Source organism: Pelophylax lessonae (assembly GCF_965119305.1).
Source record: "Pelophylax lessonae genome assembly, chromosome: 1".
NCBI classification, from domain to species: Eukaryota; Metazoa; Chordata; class Amphibia; order Anura; family Ranidae; genus Pelophylax; species Pelophylax lessonae.
This window is the reverse complement of record NC_138768.1, coordinates 675748127-675766611: the sequence shown is the minus strand read 5'-3', so window position 1 is coordinate 675766611 and position 18485 is coordinate 675748127. Positions and strand designations below refer to the sequence as shown.

Genomic DNA, 18485 nt, shown 5'->3' with positions numbered 1-18485 from the left:
TCATCATCTTGAAGAAGTGACTAACTAAACGCTGATAAATAAACAGCTAGTAATGCAAAGAAAAAAACGCATTTGCAGAAATAAAATCATAAGAAATTGAAGAAGGCTGAGACTGTAGCCCCCAGCACAGGGAGAGCCTATCTTACTCCTAACTAGGCAGAAGGCAAACTGAGTTGGGATTGCTGATAGCAGGGGGGTATTGGACCAGTGGGACAGCCCCCATAGGTGTGTCTATGTAAATTACTTTGCTCCTATGGATAAGAGGTCAATACCCATTGGTGAAGACTGTATGAGTGGGCGGCGACTGTCAGAGGACGTAAGAGAAATGTTTTTTTTATTCTAAATTTCTTTGATCTTTTTCCATTTACATCGTAAAAAATAAAAAACGCAGTGGCTATCAAATACCCCCAAAATAAAGCTCTATTTGTGGGCAAAAAAAGTATATAAATTTTGTTTGGGTACAGCGTTGCATGACCGCACAGTTAAAGTAGCACAATGCCGCATAGAAGAAAATGGCCTGGTTTTGAAGGGGCTGAAATCTTCCAGAGCTAAAGTGGCTAAATGTCCATGCTACTGCAAATTAGTACTGTAGTTTCTTTGGGATAAGCCAAGACGGAGGCTATATTCAGTGAATGTTTAGTAACTATACAATTTTAAGAATGCTACACTACCCCCTGAACAGACTTTGCATTTATTGCCACTGCTAATTTCCTCTACCCTGCAGTCATCTCCAAAGCTAAAAGCACTCCCGTCACTAATACATGTTATTGTTCATATAGTACAGGTCACAGGCAGATTCAGAGGCAACTGGGTCAAATGCTGGTATTATCAGGTAATTGGACACTGGCACAAAGCTGTGAGGACCCTTATATAACACCCCCCCCCACACCCAGAGATCCTTGGTTTTTCTTTTTTTCTTTAGTGTCCATTGATAATGGATGTATCCCAATGTTCCGGCTATACCACAACTTCTGTATCGGTGTCCTTGGTATGCCAATGGGACTGTACCCGGAACTCCAACAAAGGCAGAAGCAGAGCCATCCTGTAATACCTCCTGCAGCACTGGATCCGGAGTTTGGCATTCCTTCTTGGCACTGTGTGCATTGCAGAGAGTTAGTCCTAGGAGACCACAGGAATAGAGCAGAGGAGGCCTTGATGGTGAAACCCAGTCCCTGAAGACCCTTTGGTGGTGAGCTCTTCCAAAGTGGGCGAAGATTGGAAAATGATGTTCCCTTTTAAAAAGTGACGTTCCATCCTACACAACCTGCCCTGTTATCATCCTGGGTGTCCACTGCCTCCACTTCCCATTGGCATGCAAAATATTAGCCTGCGTTTTAAGTTTTGGGAAAACAAACTGTCTTTTCTCAGAAAGTGGAATTGTTTATTCTAGATAAAAACAGATAGATGGGTGTACTGGCGCTCCCAAGACTGATGACAATAGGCACTTGGAAATTGCTAGTCTTGAATGGTCACAGTGATCAATGTCAGATTTATTAAAAATCACTTAAAAACAATGAAAACGGTGGAAGCCACTGTAGATAGCAGGAACTGTTCCCGGCTGGAGGACTAGGAGGCCCAGGGTCAACTCATGAAGGAGAAGTTCTTGGAAAAAGGTTTCCCTGAGGAACTGGTACAAAAAGCCTTCACAAACTGTATAGATTTATCTCCCCTTGGCCAATTGGGGGTCAGTTCTTCAGGGGCCAAAGCCACCCACCAAGCCAGATTCATCACCGGTTTTAACAATAATCATAAACAGATCACCCACATTATAAAAAAGAACTGGTCCATCCTACTTTCGGACCCCAGACTAGGTCCCCACCTCCCCTTGGCCCCTCAGGTTGTTTATAGGAGGGCAAGGACTATTAAAAACAACATTGCCCATAGCAAAGTTAATAGATCTATGGAGGTGAGGCTAATGGATATTAGGTCCTACTTCAATGATAGAGTGGGTACCTTCCAATGCAAGAAAAGAGGTTGCCTTACCTGCCAATTCATTAATCATGGCCGCAATTCCTTTTGTGATACACTTGGCAATTGCTATTCCATCCGCCAGTTTATTACATGTTCCACAGAGTTCGTGGTTTATATCTTACACTGCCCGTGTAATCTTCTTTACGTGGGCCACACCATTCGCCATCTACGTACTCGGATAGGCGAGCACCGTAGGGCCATTGCTCAAGGATTAACCACCAAGAATGGTAAAATGCCCCACAGTGTTCCTCGCCATTTTGCCACCCATCATAAAGGGAATGTGAATGACCTGAAGGTTTGGGCGATTGAATTTGTCCCTAAGGGCACTCTCCCTACCAACGAACGTCTCTCCTTGCTTTGCAAGAGAGAGATGTTCTGGATATACAAGCTTAATACACTTTCCCCTCATGGGTTAAACGAGGAATTGGACATATACTCTGTGGTGTAAAGGTAATCTGTTTTCTTTTCCCCCTTCCCCTTTCCCTTTCCCTTTCCCCTCCCCCAACCCTCTCCCCCTTCCCCCCCCTCCCCCCCCCCTTTTTTTTCTCTCCCCCCCCCCCCTGTTTTCTTTCTTTTTTTTTCCTTTTTCTATTCCCCCCCGCCTCCCCCCCGCCTCCCCCCTCTTCCCCCCCCCCGTTTCCATTTTCCCTGCTTATCATCATCATTACGTATATATACACATGTTTCTCATAGATATATATATATATATATATATATATATATATATACACATATATATTTATTATACATTTTTATTTTATTTTTCACAAATACATATATATTATCACATTACATATTCATTACATAATTTGCAATTCGGTTATCTGTATTTTTGTATTATTGTATTTCTGTGTTTGTATGTGTCTGTATCTCGTTTATTATCAGTGGTTTGAGGGTGGAGCCAGGGAGTGGGTGGTAGTGCCTCTTCCATTTCCCTCCCTCTCATTTTCACTTAAATTCCCCTTTCCTTATAGCCACTGGAGATCTGATGAAGGGCATTGCCCGAAACATGTCATCCCCCCTTCTTCGTGGCTGCTAATCCCCCCACTGCTAGGCAGCTCACACTGCAGTGTGTTGCGCCTGGTCTAGTGAGGCTGCCTCCCACATCAGGTTCCATGGGAACGAGGATTGGTACGGTGCGCTGTATGGATCCTTGTGAGTCGGCTGTCGGCGGCTTGTGACGTCATCCTTCAGCGCCGCCTCAGCCGCTCGTAGGAAGGAGAAGACGCCGCGGTGCTGTTAAACATCCTTGTGGCCGGGTCGAGCTACGGGGGTCGAGTTCCTCCCCCCCCTCCTCCTTCTCTTCTTCCTGCTCCTAGGTGCTTCCATCCTCACGGCTTTCACACCTGGACAGGCGTCTCCACCCGATCCCTGGGTCCATCCTCAAGGTATTGACTCACTGCTGGAGGCTCCCTGCTATCTACAGTGGCTTCCACCGTTTTCATTTTTTTTTAAGTGATTTTTAATAAATCTGACATTGATCACTGTGACCATTCAAGACTAGTGATTTCCAAGTGCCTATTGTCATCAGTCTTGGGAGCGCCAGTACACCCATCTATCTGTTGTATCTATTGTTTCTCAGTCAGGATCTGGGCATGGGTCGGCTGCAACCCTGACATGACTTATTGGTTTTTTGGCTAAAATCCGTCCACCCCATTTTACTTTGGGACCTCAGATCATCTGTTCCTCAGTGCCAGGATTTGTTTGTATGAATTGTTTATTCTGCATTTTCCTTGGGCTGCATTATCTCACAGCCTCATCATGGCTGTGCTCTTCCAGCTCTACACGTTACTAAAGCACAGGCATTACTTTGGCCACCCTGCTTCTCATGGTTGGGTCCTCCAGCATCAGTAAGCCCCAGCAGCCCACATGTGGTAGGGCTCTGGTGCCATTTTGGATGCCAGTTCAGTCTAACGCAAACGCCAGACAGTGGCAGACAATAACAAATGGCCATACAACACCAGCTGTTATCAGGAGGCACATGCACAGTCCCACATTCTGGGGACACCTGCAGCCTAAGCACATCTGTTAACCCTTCTTAAACAGGCCCGTGAGCACCTTCAAATCCTCACAGTATTTTTGTTCACAATGAAGGAGAACAGCATAAAAGGGATGGTAAAAAGGGGCTTTTGAGCACACTCAAAACAGTCAGGTGATGGGAAATTCTTTGTCTTGTGGGAACCCCTTTTAGAGCAAAGTGAGTCTTTTTGTCCTTTTGTCAGGGTCCATCTCCTCCCTTGTCCTGCCTTTTTTGGTGATATATTTGGGTCGAACCTATACGCTATGGCAGATGACAGACCACAAGGGCCACACGCATCCCTCCTTCCTGCCCAGATTTGTATCGGTTTCCCCCTTGGCTAGCCTAAGCCTTAGCCTTGGCCTTACTACAAGAAGAAAGGGTAAAGGATGAGGCTGAGGAGGTTATAGAGAAGCCTTCTTTGCAATCGGTGGACTCAGAGTGGGGAAAAAAAAGAGTTCCTATCTAAAACCAGAGGCCCAAGTTTCAGATATGCCTCAAGTTGCCAACATAGAATCCAAAAAGGCATCCTAACGCATTTGCTATGTATTCTATAGTACAGAAGGCCCTACATATGGATTGGGAAAAAAAAAAAGTTTTCTTCCTTCCCAAAATGGGTTGCTTCGTGTTTCACAAAAAAATGGATGTTTGCTTCAGTGGATTCCGCTATCGGCTTATCAGATCCCTAACAGTAATTGTGGAGGATGTTCTGGTCTTTAAAGACCGGGTAGACAACAAAATCGGAGGTGCTACTAAAGGCATTCTTTGCTCTTGTGTGTCCTCCACTGCAGACCACCGATACTGCTATGGAAGTTTGTGAGACTCTCGCCAAGTGGATGGCTGGGGGCCTTTGTTCCATTCTCACGGACACATTGGAAAATCTAGAATGCTACTGCCCTCTGTCTTCCGATAATGTATAGGGAAAGCAATAAAACAAATGTCCAGGGTATGTCCACTCTCCATCCACATGCTCCAGATGATGTGACTAAAATACTAGACAATGGAGATGGCTTGTGTAAAACCTCTAGAATGGATGCCTTTTGCAGGGGTAGGTCTTTTTGGTGAACCACTGGACTCCTTCCTCAAGAAGGTCACTGGTGGAAAGAGCATACTTCTACCTAAATAAAGAGAATAAGTCTCCACACCGGTATGTTCCCAGACCTTTACCTCCAAGACAATCAACAGGTTAGTTGCAAGCGCTGGACTCCCATGGCAGCAAAGTCCATCTCCAAGCCCTCTGCAAGTGTGGGGGGGGGGGGGTCGGTGTCTCTTAAACTTTGCAGCTGTTTGGACTAGGAACCCTCTGGACCTATGAGATCTATCCGCACTATCCCAGGGTTACAAGCTGCAGTATTAGTCCTACCCTTCTAGCCAATTCATGCCGTACAATCTTCCCTCCTTCCCTCAGCAGCAGGAGGCACACTGCATTGCCTTACAGCAACTGATTTCCTGAGGATCATTGTTTTGGCTCTTCATGGAAAAAGATTTGAGGGGTTTTACTCCCCCTTGTTCAATGATCCTGAAGCCCAAATGGCAACATTCATCTCATTGTGAATCTGAAGCCCTCAGCAAATTTCTTAGAACCAGAAAGTTCCACATAGAGTTGACAAGTTTAGTCATTATTGCCCTATGCAAACACTATTAATTTGTTGCGCTTCCCTTTGGCCTTTCCACAATCCCACAGGCCTTTAAAAAGGCACTGCCTCAGGTTCTTACACTGCTGCATCTAGCGGTGTCCCTGTTGGGTACCTAGATGACTTTCGCCTAAAGCCCTGCTTGTTTGAAGCTGTGCTGTACACCAAATATCACTGCCAGGCACTTCAACTCTTCACCCTGTTTGTGTGGGACGAGCAGACTCAATCTCTGGATCACTCCATGTGACAATTAGTCAGGGAAGTTCTTCATTCAGCTGTACTGGAAAATATTCAGGATGGATGCCAGCCTGTCGGCATAGTCAAAATGGTGTGGTCACAGAGATAATGCCAGCTTCCTATCAAAGTCCTGGCACTCCAGTTGGTTCACCTGTCCCTTTAGCAGTGGACGAACCAACTCCGTGGTCTGCCGACGGGAGTTCAGACCAAAAACGACACAACTATGACATACATCAACCATCAAGGAGAAACAAGAAGTTGGCAAGCTCAAAGTGAAATGGACCTAATCCCTGTCCTAGGCAGAGTTGGAATGGAGAACTGGCAGGGGGACTAGCTCAGCTGTCAGCAACCGGATTTCACCCCAAAGTGTTTCAAAACATTTGAGGCCACTGGGGTACACTCGACATAGATCTCCTAGCATCCAGATTCAAAACAAACTGAACAGATGTGTCTCCCAAGCCAGATATCTGCATGTTTTTGCAGTGGATGCTCTGAAGTCTCTGCGGGGTCAGTTATCTCTGATTTACATCTTTCCTTTCTTTAAGATTATTTTTTATCTGCTCTGCAGGGTCGATGCAGAGGAAATTCTCTCATGGCTCTAATCTGGCCCTCAAGTGTGTAGTACACAGGCATTGTGCTCTTCAGGACAGTCCAATTCTTCTGTCTCAAGGTTCAGTATTCCATTCTGTTTCTTGGACACTTGCTTTGACAGCTTGATTGTTGAAGCCCAGGTCCTAAGTGAAAGGGGTCTGTCTGAATTGGTCATCCCAACTCTGTTGCAGGAAAGGACATTTTTCTTCCTTTGCACATGGAAAGCTTACTTCACCTAGTGCGATATGTTATCCTCTGAAGTATTCTGTGGCACATATTCTGCATTTCCTACAGTCATGATTGGACTGAAGTTTGGTTTTGAGCACTCTCAGGGGTCAGATTTTGGCCTTTGTTATTTTAATTTATTCCAAAGACTGTTAGCTTCTAGCTCTCTAGTGAAAGCTTTTATGGAGGAGGCTGCTCATGTTGCTACCCCCAGATGCCCTCTGAATCTCAATCAAGTGCTTTCATCTCTCCTCTCTCATTTCTCAACATATCCATGATATGTCCTTCTATGACCTCACACGCAAGGCAGCTTTTCTTGTGACTATCACCACTGCTAGAAAGGTTTCCAAGTAGGCTCCACTGTTTGGATGCGGTCTGTGCTGTACAGTAGATGTACCTCTCAGCAACAGCTTTGTCTGCCTATTTGTCCTTCCTGAAGGATCTCACAGGGGCTCCACCATTTCTTGATTGATTTGACAGTTCATTGTTCATGCCTATACAGCTGAGAACAAGGTTCCCAGCTTTCCTGTCAAGGCACATTCTACTTGATCTGTCAGGGTATCTTGGGTTTTCAGGATTAGTTTTCTGCCCAGCAGATTTGTAAGGCTGCCATCTGGTCTTCTGTTAAAGCATTTACTAGGTTTTATTAGGTGAATTTTCAGCCCTCAGCTGATGCTAGTTTCATCTACAAGGTGCTTCAGAGTGCTGTTTAAGTTACAGCAATTTCTTTATGTGGGCCTGTTGACGTTTGGTTTTTCTGTTGCCCACCCCTTGTTTGTATTGCTTTGGAATGTCCCAGTTATCTTTAAATCTGCATGTGTCCTGTATTAAATGAACAAGAAAACATGATTTTTTACTTACCTGCAATATCCGTTTCTTCGAATACGGCACAGAAAACAGGACCCTCCCTCCTTTTGTCCTTGATTAAAAGCTGAGGATCTCTGGGGGTAGGAGTTATGAGGGTCTTCAGAGCTTAGTGCCTGTGTACAAACGCCTAATGATACCTGCATAGAAACTAGTCATATCTGAAGTTGTCTTTGTCCTGTCCTGTACTCTAAGGAACATATTTTACTAGTCAAAATGTGTTATATTTGTAACTTATACATCCAAAATGTGTTATATTTGCAACTTATACGTGCCAAACACACTATTGAAAAGAGCTGCACCAGTTATTACTGATGGGAGACATTCTGTGCCAGGGGATTATTGCTGTTATGTACAGGGATCTCTACAGGTTAAAAGGGATCAGCAGCACTGTCACTAAATCCCACTATGGGTTCCGTGCATGTTCATTAAAACCCTAAAGACTTCCAAGAAGTCCTTACGGCACACATCACATAGCCAGCAGTGAATCTTAAAGCGCTCAAGACCCCCATTCACACTATGTCATTCCATTGCAGTTTGTCACTATATATACAATGTGTGGTATTTTGTACCTTAACATGTGTTGCATTAAGGAAGCTAGTTCATCAAAAATGGTCTGCCAACACACGGTACAAAAAAAAAAAAACAGACCTATTTTTTTTTTTTTTTTTGCAGCGCACTACAATGAACATGCTTGGTACTGCATAGAGTGCCATCTGTTGTCCTCCAACAAGGTAATGTGCAGTAAAATGCACACAAAAACCTTAATACTAAACACTACCCTCGCCAATTTAACCACTTGCCTACTGTGCACTTATACCCCCTGTAAATTAATCCACAGACACGACGTAGTTCTGCACTCCGTCCTTTATTTCACCTCCACACACACTACACAGGAAGGGGAAATTCAACCAAACTAGACGGGAAGGGGAAATACATCATAGAATAGGAGGGAATACTGAAAAAGATGCAGTAACCGAAATGACCATAAGATGGCAGTATATTAAACAACTATATCCCTTGTACAAGAAGTTAACACCCCCTTCCTATCCAGGCCAATTTTCAGCTTTCAGTGCTCTCACGCTTTGAATGACAATTGCGCGGTCATGCTACACTGTACCCATATGAAATTTTTATCATTTTTTTCACACAAATAGAGCTTTATTTTGGTGGTATTTAATCACCTCTGGCTTTTTTATTTCTTACAAAAAAAAAGAAAAAAGACAGAAAATTTTGAAAAAAAAAAAAGTTTCTTATTTTCTGAGTAAATTTTGAAAATAACGTAATTTTTGTAAAATCTTACCTGTAAAATTCCTTTCTCTGAGTCCTCCGACAGTCGCCGCCTCTTCATATTCGTCACATATGGGGGTATTAGACTTTGCTCCGAAGGAGTAGCTAGGCAACAGAATATGTTAACATTAAAGCTTTTAACATATCCCACCCTCAAGGGGTGGTCCCCTCAGTCAATACCCTCCTACTTCCTGCAACCATATCTCAGTTTTAGTGGAATAGCAGTAGAGTATACAACCAAACCCCAAAAGAGGGGCGGGGGTGGCGACTGTCGGAGGACTCAGAGAAAGGAATTTTACAGGTAAGATTTTACAAAAATTCCGTTTTCTCTTACGTCCTCCGACAGTCGCCGCCTCTTCATATTCGTCACATATGGGGACGTCCCAAAGCAGTGCAAACATGAGGGGTGGGAAACGCATCCGCGCCGAAAAGGCAACGCAGTCTCCGCATCAAAGAAAGGAACCTTACCAAAGGAAGGAAACCAGCTGGGCAACAGGAAAAAACAAGTGCTCAACAGGAGCAACAACCCAGGAAAAGACAAATAACCATGGGATAAAAAACGTATCCCAACAGCCAGAGGTCCCCAACAAGGGACCCTAGGGAATTGCCGCACTAAGAACCTTGCGGCCAAAGGAAGCATCCGCCGATGCCTGAACATCTACTTTGTAGAATTTTGTGAAAGTGTGTACGGTCGACCAAGTCGCCGCCATACACACCTGGGCTACAGAAGCCCCATGACGACAGGCCCAAGACGTACTCAGAGATCTAGTAGAGTGCGCCTTCACAGGCACAGGGGGAACCTTCCCCTGCAAGGCATAGGCCTGTTCAATGGTCTGCCTGATCCATTTGGCGATGGTAGAGGCCGACGCCGCCATGCCCTTCCGAGGACCCTCTGGAAGAACAAACAAGGAGTCCGTCTTTCGAAAAGACTCAGTCGATTTAAGGTAAACCCTTATCGCCCGAACAACATCCAGAGAGTGTAATCTCACCTCCTTTGGATGTTTAGGCTTCGCGCACAGCGAAGGCAAGACAATATCCTCATTAAGATGGAATTCCGAAACTCGCTTCGGAAGAAAAGAAGGATTAGGTCGCAAGACCACCTTATCCAAATGAACAACCAGATACGGAGACTTGCAGGACAAAGCTGCTAGCTCCGACACTCTGCGAGCCGAAGTGATCGCCACCAAAAAGGCGACCATTTTGGACAACATAGACAACAAGATCTCCCTGATCTGTTCAAAAGGAGCACGTTGCAACACAGACAGAACGAGATTCAAGTCCCAAGGGGGCAAAGGATCCCTCCTAAGAGGAATCAGGTGCCGCACACCCTGAACAAAAGTGCCAACCAAGGAGTTGGAAGCCACGGGACATTGAAACAGAACGGCCAGCGCAGACACCTGACCCTTAATCGTAGCCAGCGCCAAACGCTGATCGACACCCGTTTGAAGGAAGGACAGCACTCGGGAAACCGAGTACGTGCGGGGTGAAAACCCCCTGGACTCACACCAGGCAAAATAGGCCTTCCAAGTACGGTAATAAACCTTCCCCGAGGAAGACTTCCTCGTGTTGATCAAAGTATGAACGACCTCTGGGGAGAGACCCTTCTCCTTCAGGACCTCGGTCTCAACAGCCAGGCCGTCAAAGCCAGAGACTGTAAAGCAGGATGGTATATCGGTCCCTGAGACAGGAGATCGTCTCGAAGAGGCAGACGCCACGGGGCGTCGACCGCCAGATTCACGAGGTCTGCGTACCAGGACCGGCGAGGCCAGTCCGGTGCCACAAGAATCACCGTGCTGCATTCCGAGTGTAACCTGCGAAGGAACCTGGACAGCAACTGAATCGGTGGAAACGCGTACATCAGCCTGTACTGATGCCACGGGGCCACTAACGCGTCCGACGCGTCTGCCCGAGGGTCGCGCGTCCTTGCCACGAACCTTCTCACCTTGTAGTTGAGACGAGACGCGAACAGGTCCACATCTGGAAGACCCCACTTCGCGCACAACATCTGGAAGACAGTCGGGTGGAGAGACCATTCCCCCTGATCCAGGGTCTGGCGACTCAGATAGTCCGCCTGCCAGTTCTCCACCCCCGGAATGTGAACCGCCGTTATCGCCGGGACATGAGTCTCGGCCCAAGACAGAATGTCGGCCACCTCTCGAGCCGCTCGGGCACTCCTGGTGCCCCCTTGGTGGTTGATGTAGGCCACCGCCGTGACATTGTCCGTCTGCACCCGAACCGGGCAGCCCTGCAGCCGGTCCGTCCAGCGATGAAGACAGAGATTTATCGCACGCAATTCCAGAATGTTGATCGGAAGGGAAGACTCCCTCTCCGACCAAGTTCCCTGGGCGGACAGAACGCCCAGAACACCACCCCAGCCCGACAGGCTGGCATCCGTGGTGATCACCGTCCACGAGATAGGACGAAACGATTTGCCCCCGGACACCATCGGGGACTGGAGCCACCACAGAAGGTCTCTTCTGGTGCGATCACTCAACGAGATTTGAAGATCCAGAGATTGAGGTCGCCCGTCCCACAGGGACAGGATCTCCGCTTGGAGACCCCGCGTGTGAAACTGGGCGAAGGGAATCGCCTCGAAGGCCGAGACCATCAATCCCAGACATCTCATGCACGTCCGCAGAGACGAGTGCGGAACGTCCCTGAGGGACCTGACTTCCTCCTGAAGAGTTCTGAGTTTGTCTTCCGGCAGGAAGACCTTCGCCTGCACCGAGTCCAGGATCATTCCCAGGTAGGGAAGACGAACCGACGGACTCAGTGTCGACTTTGGAAAATTTATCGTCCAACCAAACTCCTGCAGAGTTTGCATCGTGACAGACAGGTCCTTCTCCAGACCCTGGCTGGTCGCAGACCGAACCAGAATGTCGTCCAGATACCCCAGGACAGAAATGCCCTGGGCCCTCAATAATGCCAGAACCGGTGCAAGCACCTTGGTGAAGACCCGCGGAGCCGAGGCGAGACCAAAAGGCAACGCCACGAACTGGTAGTGATCCTCCGCAATGGCAAATCGAAGGTACCTCTGGTGACCCTTGAAAATGGGGATGTGAAGATACGCATCCTTCAAATCGATGGAGGCCATGAATTCCCCCGGAACCAGGGCAGCCACCACCGACCGCAGGGATTCCATGCGGAACTTGCGAACCCGCACAGAGCGGTTCAGAGCCTTCAAGTCCAGAATTGGACGAACCTTGCCCTCCTTTCTGGGCACGGTGAACAGATTGGAATAAAACCCCCGAAATCTGTCCCGATGAGGCACCGGAACCACCACTCCCTGAGCCCTCAGGTCCCGCACCGCCAGGTGCAGGTCCCGTAAACGCTCTGGAGACAGTTGAAGATTTGAGGGAAACAAAATCTGCTCTCCGGCCGAGAGAGAAACTCGATCTTGTAACCAGATCGAACGATCTCCTGAACCCATCTGTCCCGCACGCGGGCCAACCAGGGCTGAAGAAAACCGAGCAAGCGCCCCCCCACCCCAAAACTGGGTGAGGGCGCCCCTTCAGGCCGCACTGTTATGGGCTGCGGATCCGGATTGACCGGACTTCTGTTTTCCAGACCAGGGCTTCTTCTGAGAGCCTTGACCTTTGAACGGTTTGCCCTTGTAGTGCGACCGAAAGGCACGAAAGGACCCCTGAGGGGGCCGAAAATTAGCATGCTTCTTCCCAGAAGCCCCCTTAGCCTTGGGGAAATGGGGCAAGAGAGTGCTCTTACCTCCGGTGATCCCCTTAATCAACACATCCAAGGACTCCCCAAAAAGGCGAGACCCATCATAAGGCAGATTGGCTAAGGTCTTACGTGAAGACTGGTCCACCGACCAACATTTCAACCAAACCAGGCGGCGAGACAACACCGCCACGCTGTGTACACGTGCAGCCAACGGGACTAAGTCCAAGTCCGCATCACACAGATACATGACACCCTGGTGGATTTGATCCACCATATCCAGGGTCGCCGGCGAGGCCGAATCGGCCACTAGGACGCGCCGAAGCATCTGCGTCCAACTTGCGACCGCCTGGGCCGCCATGAGAGAGGCAAACAGAGCCTTAAGCATAGAACCCGTAACAGAATAAGTATGACGGGCAAGAGACTCCAATCTCCTATCCGTGGCATCACGGAACACCGGGGAATCCTCTGCAGGAATCGCAGTGGATTTGTTTAAAACCGCAATTGCGTGATCCACTGGGGGTGGCACACACCACCTCCCATCAGTGGAAGGCGAGAAAGGATAACGCAGCTTGAACCTACTTGGTACAGCAAAAGGTTTGCGCAGATTGCGCCATTGTTCCTTAACAGCGCGCTGAAAATCATCATTGCAGGGAAAAACCTGCGGCGTCCTGCGTTTTCTCTGCGTCCCATAAGCCGCCAAGGCAGCGGGGGGACACACTTCATCCTGCAAACGCAGCGTTTGTTTTATGGAAGCAATCAATTCATCCATGATTGCAAGCTCTTCAGGCGAGCCAGGGGGAGAATTATCAACCCCTTCAACTTCAGCCTCCACCTCGGACCCCACTAGATCCAGGGAGGAGTGGGACCCCGATAAGGAGGCCCCCGCCATAACAACCCCATCACCTTCACCCTCAGAATCAGAGGAAAGAGCAACTCTGGGTCTTTTAGTAGATTGAGCAGCCACCAGCACCTGCACCTGAGCAGCAAGGCCAGCCACAATAGTGGCCAAATCCCCCCCTGGGGGGGAAACAGTGGTCCCCTGGCTTTCCACCAAGGCGGTAGGAAATTTGCCCTCCTGAGAATCCATTGCCCCTACAACAAATGCCGGATAATAAAGGGTTAACTGCCCCTTTAACACGCGCGGCGAGCGCAGCCCACCGCACCACAACACAAGCACAATGAGACCCCCACAGGGACAATAAAACTGACACAGGCAATGGATAGGAAGGATAAAACCTGAGGAGACCCTCGCTGCTGCTGCTGCCTCGATCGGTGTTCCTGGAGAAGAGGAAGTGATGCTGCCAGGGCGCTCTATGAAAGCCTATGGGAGGCTACAAGAAAATGGCCGCCATGCATGTAGAACTTGCGGCCGGAGCGAGTGTAGGCAAAATGGCGCCGTTTGGCGCCGAAACCGCCGCTCCACAGTACAGTAATGCACACATGTCTCCATATAAAAAAACATGTCAGATCGCCGCAACGATCGCTGTATAATGCCCAAACATGCCACAAAACATGCCCCACAGCACACAGCTTCTCACACTGACAAGGCTGACACACACAGTGTCACACAGCTCCCCCCCCCTTGCAGCCCACAGCATGCAGCCGAGAGATAGGGAGACAGTGTGAATAGAGGCAGGTTACACAGTCCCAGACTGACACCCCCCCCAGACAGACAGGTCCCCACATAAATACACTTACCTCACAGTGGCGTGGGGGACCCGCACAGGCGAACAAGCCGCTGCACATGAGGCAGGGAGAGTCGCATACAAGACGCACAGAATGGGGGTTAAGAAACCGCACAGCGTCCAGTGAGGTAGCCACCTCACCAATCATCCCTGCACCGAACAGGGATGGGTCGTTCACTGTGCCAGGAGCGTTACCTGGCTGAACGCTCGATGGCAGGCTGGGAAGCCACTGACCCACGACCTGCGACCAGGGGGATCAGCCCGCATGATCCTCTTCATCCGAAGAACTAACTAATGCTGACAAAAAGAACAGCTAAGTAAAGGTAGAGAGAAAACTCAAACAAAAAATCAAAAAAGAAGAAAGAGTCTGGGGCACAAAGCCCCAGCACAGAGAGAGCCAGCCACTCCTGACAAGCTAGACATTAAAACTGAGATATGGTTGCAGGAAGTAGGAGGGTATTGACTGAGGGGACCACCCCTTGAGGGTGGGATATGTTAAAAGCTTTAATGTTAACATATTCTGTTGCCTAGCTACTCCTTCGGAGCAAAGTCTAATACCCCCATATGTGACGAATATGAAGAGGCGGCGACTGTCGGAGGACGTAAGAGAAAAATAAATTTTTCTCCTTCACTGATGTGCGCTGATGAGGCGGCACTGATAGGCTGCACTGATGGGCACTGATGAGGTGGCACTTATGGGCACTGATGAGCTGGCACTTATGGGCACTGATGAGGTGGCACTGATGAGGAGGTACTAATATGCCGCACTGATGAGCACTGATAGGTGGCACTGCTGGGCACTGATAGGTGGCACTGCTGGGCACTGAGAGGTGGCACTGACGGGCGGCACTGATGGGCACTGAGAGACGGCACTGATGGGCACTGAGAGGCGGCACTGATGGGCACTGATGGGTGACACTGAGGAATACTGACGGGCGGCACTGATCAGCACTGATGGGCAGCACCATCAGTGCCCACACTCAGTGCCCATAGTGCTGCTAGTCAGTGCCCATCAGCGCCTAGATGAGCAGGCACTGACTGACAGCACTATGGGCACTGACTGTGGGCACTGATGGGGGGCACTGAGGGCAGTTGTGGCATTATTTCCCCTCTTCAGTAATCAGGGCACTGGTGATCAGTGCCCTGATTACATTGCTGTGTGTTCCCTTACCGGTGATCGGGCTCTGCTCCTTCCTCACACGCAGTCTCTGTGTGAGGAAGAGAGCTGGCGATGAGAGATGATCTCACATGTTTACATATGAGATCATCTCTCATTGCACGGCCCGATCACGTGGTAAATAGCCGCTGTGACTGGCCATTTACCACGATCCGATGCACGCTCGCGTATAAAGACGGCCTCCCGAAAATTAGAGTCTGCGCTGCAGCCGTACTTCGGCTATAGCGCGGACCGGAAGTGGTTAACTAACCCCCACTGCATTTACCTTGGATCAGCAGGCAATACAATGCAGGAATCTACACCATATAAGGTGATTCTCAGTTGGAGAAGCCATCCTGCATTTTTACAAGTAAACAGATTTAGCATATAGGTTGGAAGCCAGTACCTAAGGCACTCTGCTCCCTAACATGGCATTTCCCTATTACCAACCATATAACTGCATATCCCTGCAATCTTGACTCTAAACCGCCCTGCCTCCGAGCAACCTTGACACTGAAACCCTAACTCTGAGCTTCCTTCCTCCCTGACAATGCACCCCACACTTTTGAGTTGAGAGGATGAGAGAAGCCAAAACACTGAGATGTTATTCTTAATTCACTTATCATCTCTATAACTTTAGAACCATTCTAATGTAGCAGCCATCATGTAGAAGTCCAACGTCCAAAAGGATTATTTTGTCACCTCTCCCTCCAAAACTCTTGTACCTTCTATATTATTTCTTTGGAACATTTTATTTCTATTTCGTTCTAAAACTAAAGGGAAAACTAAAACTCCATTTACTTCCAGCATCCTTTCTTTACAATAGTGTATAGGATTCTGTTCAAATTTCTACTGAACTGAGTTCTGTTCTCAGCTGACAAGTTTTTATTCATTACCAGATTATACAACTATCAGATTTAAAATATGCCCCAATAAACCAAGTGACCTACATGAGTGAAGCAGGTGGTGCAAAAGATGATCCTCTTGACCGATGTGCCTTGTAGACACAGTAAAAGCTTGTAGAACATTTTCTAAATGTAATTTCAATGTAATATACATCTCTCTTTCTGTTGTACATCAGTTGAGTTTTTAACATGCATTGTCTAATAATGTTACCTGGAGGAGGACCACCATATTTACGCTGTCCATTTTCTTGTACCATATTGTACCCAGTCCTTTCCATTAATGATAATAATGCTGCTTCATTCTGTGCTGCAAGCCTAACTTTACTGCTTCCATTCAAGATATCTGAACACTCTTCATTCATTGCTGCAAAATCACCTATAAAATAAAAAACACTGCTGATAAAGAGATCATAGACAATTTTTAGAGATAGAATAGGCTAGTACATTTAGTACAGAAACAGACATTAGATCTGTCTCTGGCACAAACAACTGTATATTAGGGCTGACCAACCAATCAACATAATCGATTACAATTGATTATGAAAATAGTTGTCAACTAATTTCATAATTGATTAGTTGGTCAGCCGATTAGTTGGCCTGCATACAGAAAGCAGTATTTGTTTACATATCAATAAATACAGTGCAGCTCACGTACAGCTCATTACAGCGTTAGAGCCGGTTCACACTACTCCGACTCAAAGTCACCCCATGAAGGAGCGACTTTTTAGCGCCGACTTTAGCGCGACTTTGAAGAGACTTGATGAGACTTTGAAGAGACTTTGAAGAGACTTTGAAGAGACTTAAATAATAGGCGACTTTGTCTGTGGGGAATGCCTGGGTAATCTTTTTCTTCTTCCTGGAAAGTCTGATCACAGTCGCTTAAAAATAGATAGTGGTTAAAAAACAAAATAAAACAAATTAGATTTTTTTTACATTTATATTGGATTTTTTGATTTTTATCAAATTTATTTTAATAAAATGCTTTTGGAGTAAAAAAATCTATCTATCTAAAGATAGTTTTTTATTTAAGATACATTAATAACTTCATTTATTTAGCATGAAACAGAGCTTAATCATGCAGCATGAGGCTGTATATTCTGCAATATTTACATTTTTGGTAAACTCATTCAATGAATCCAAGCTCCGCAAGCTAGGATAACATGCACTGCATTAATGCATTCACACAATTTCACAGTAACCATGATAAAACAAAGTTCAGGAATATTCCTTTACCCCATTGTTTTGTAAATCTATGTAAACTACTAACTGTATGAATATTAAATATTCTAACTATCAACAAGAATAAGTCCTTACATTTAAAGAGCATCTGTCATTTTAGATCCATTATGACAGCGCCTGTTAGTGGACATCCACTCACCTGCTGTCCCCATATCCCTCACCTTGTTCTGTCACTGCCGCATCACCAGCCGTCCCATTAACCATTTATGGACCAGAAGGTTTTACCACCTTAATGACCAGGCCATTTTTTGCAATTTGGCACTCCATGACTTTAACTGGCAATTGTGCGGTCATGCAATGCTGTATGCAAACTAAATTTATGTCCTGTTTCCCACAAATAGAGCTTCCTTTTGGTGGAATTTGATCACCTCTGCGTTTTTTTATTTTTTGCAATATAAACGAAAAAAATTACATTTTCTAATTTTTCTTATAAATAATATCCAATAAACTCAATGTTTGTCATACATTAAGGCCAAAATTTATTTAGCTACATGTCTGATAAAAAAATCTCAATAATCAAATATTGGTTTGCGCAAAAGTTATAGCGTCTACAAACTATGGTGTATATACTGGAATTTACACAGCTTTTACTTTCTGGCTAAAATGGCAGGGCAGTACAGCCGCCCCCCCCCCCCAATTACCCCTATTTGGAAAGTAGACACCCCAAGGAATTTCCTCAGAGGTCTGTTGAGCCCACTGAATTTTAAATGTTTTTGTCACAGGTATTTGAAAAATGAAAATGACAAAAAAAAAATTACAAAGTTGTCATTGAAATTATATATTGCTCACACATGCCATGTGTATTTGTGGAATTGCACCCCAAAATACCTTCTGCTGCTTCTCCTGATTATGGGGATACCCCACCGAAAACCAATAACTGACTTCAGGCTTTCTAAGGGCGAAAAAATTGTTGATTTCACTCCTCACTACCTATCACAGTTTTGGAGGCCATGAAATGCCAAGATGGCACAAACCCCCCAACCCCCCCCCCCC

At 46.8% G+C, this 18485-nt stretch overlaps 1 protein-coding gene across 1 annotated transcript in view; it reads right to left on the bottom strand.

Annotated features, from left to right (window-relative positions):
- RBM46 (RNA binding motif protein 46) overlaps positions 1 to 16624 on the bottom strand; it is a gene marked incomplete at its 3' end in the record, with an annotated part of 114657 nt that extends 98033 nt beyond the window's left edge. Inside the window, exon 1 of the mRNA XM_082243933.1 lies at positions 16465 to 16624. Coding sequence (XP_082100059.1) covers positions 16465 to 16615 — 151 coding nt within the window. The 5' untranslated portion in view covers positions 16616 to 16624. The remainder of the gene's footprint in view (positions 1 to 16464) is intronic.
- Positions 16625 to 18485: the final 1861 nt, after the last annotated feature.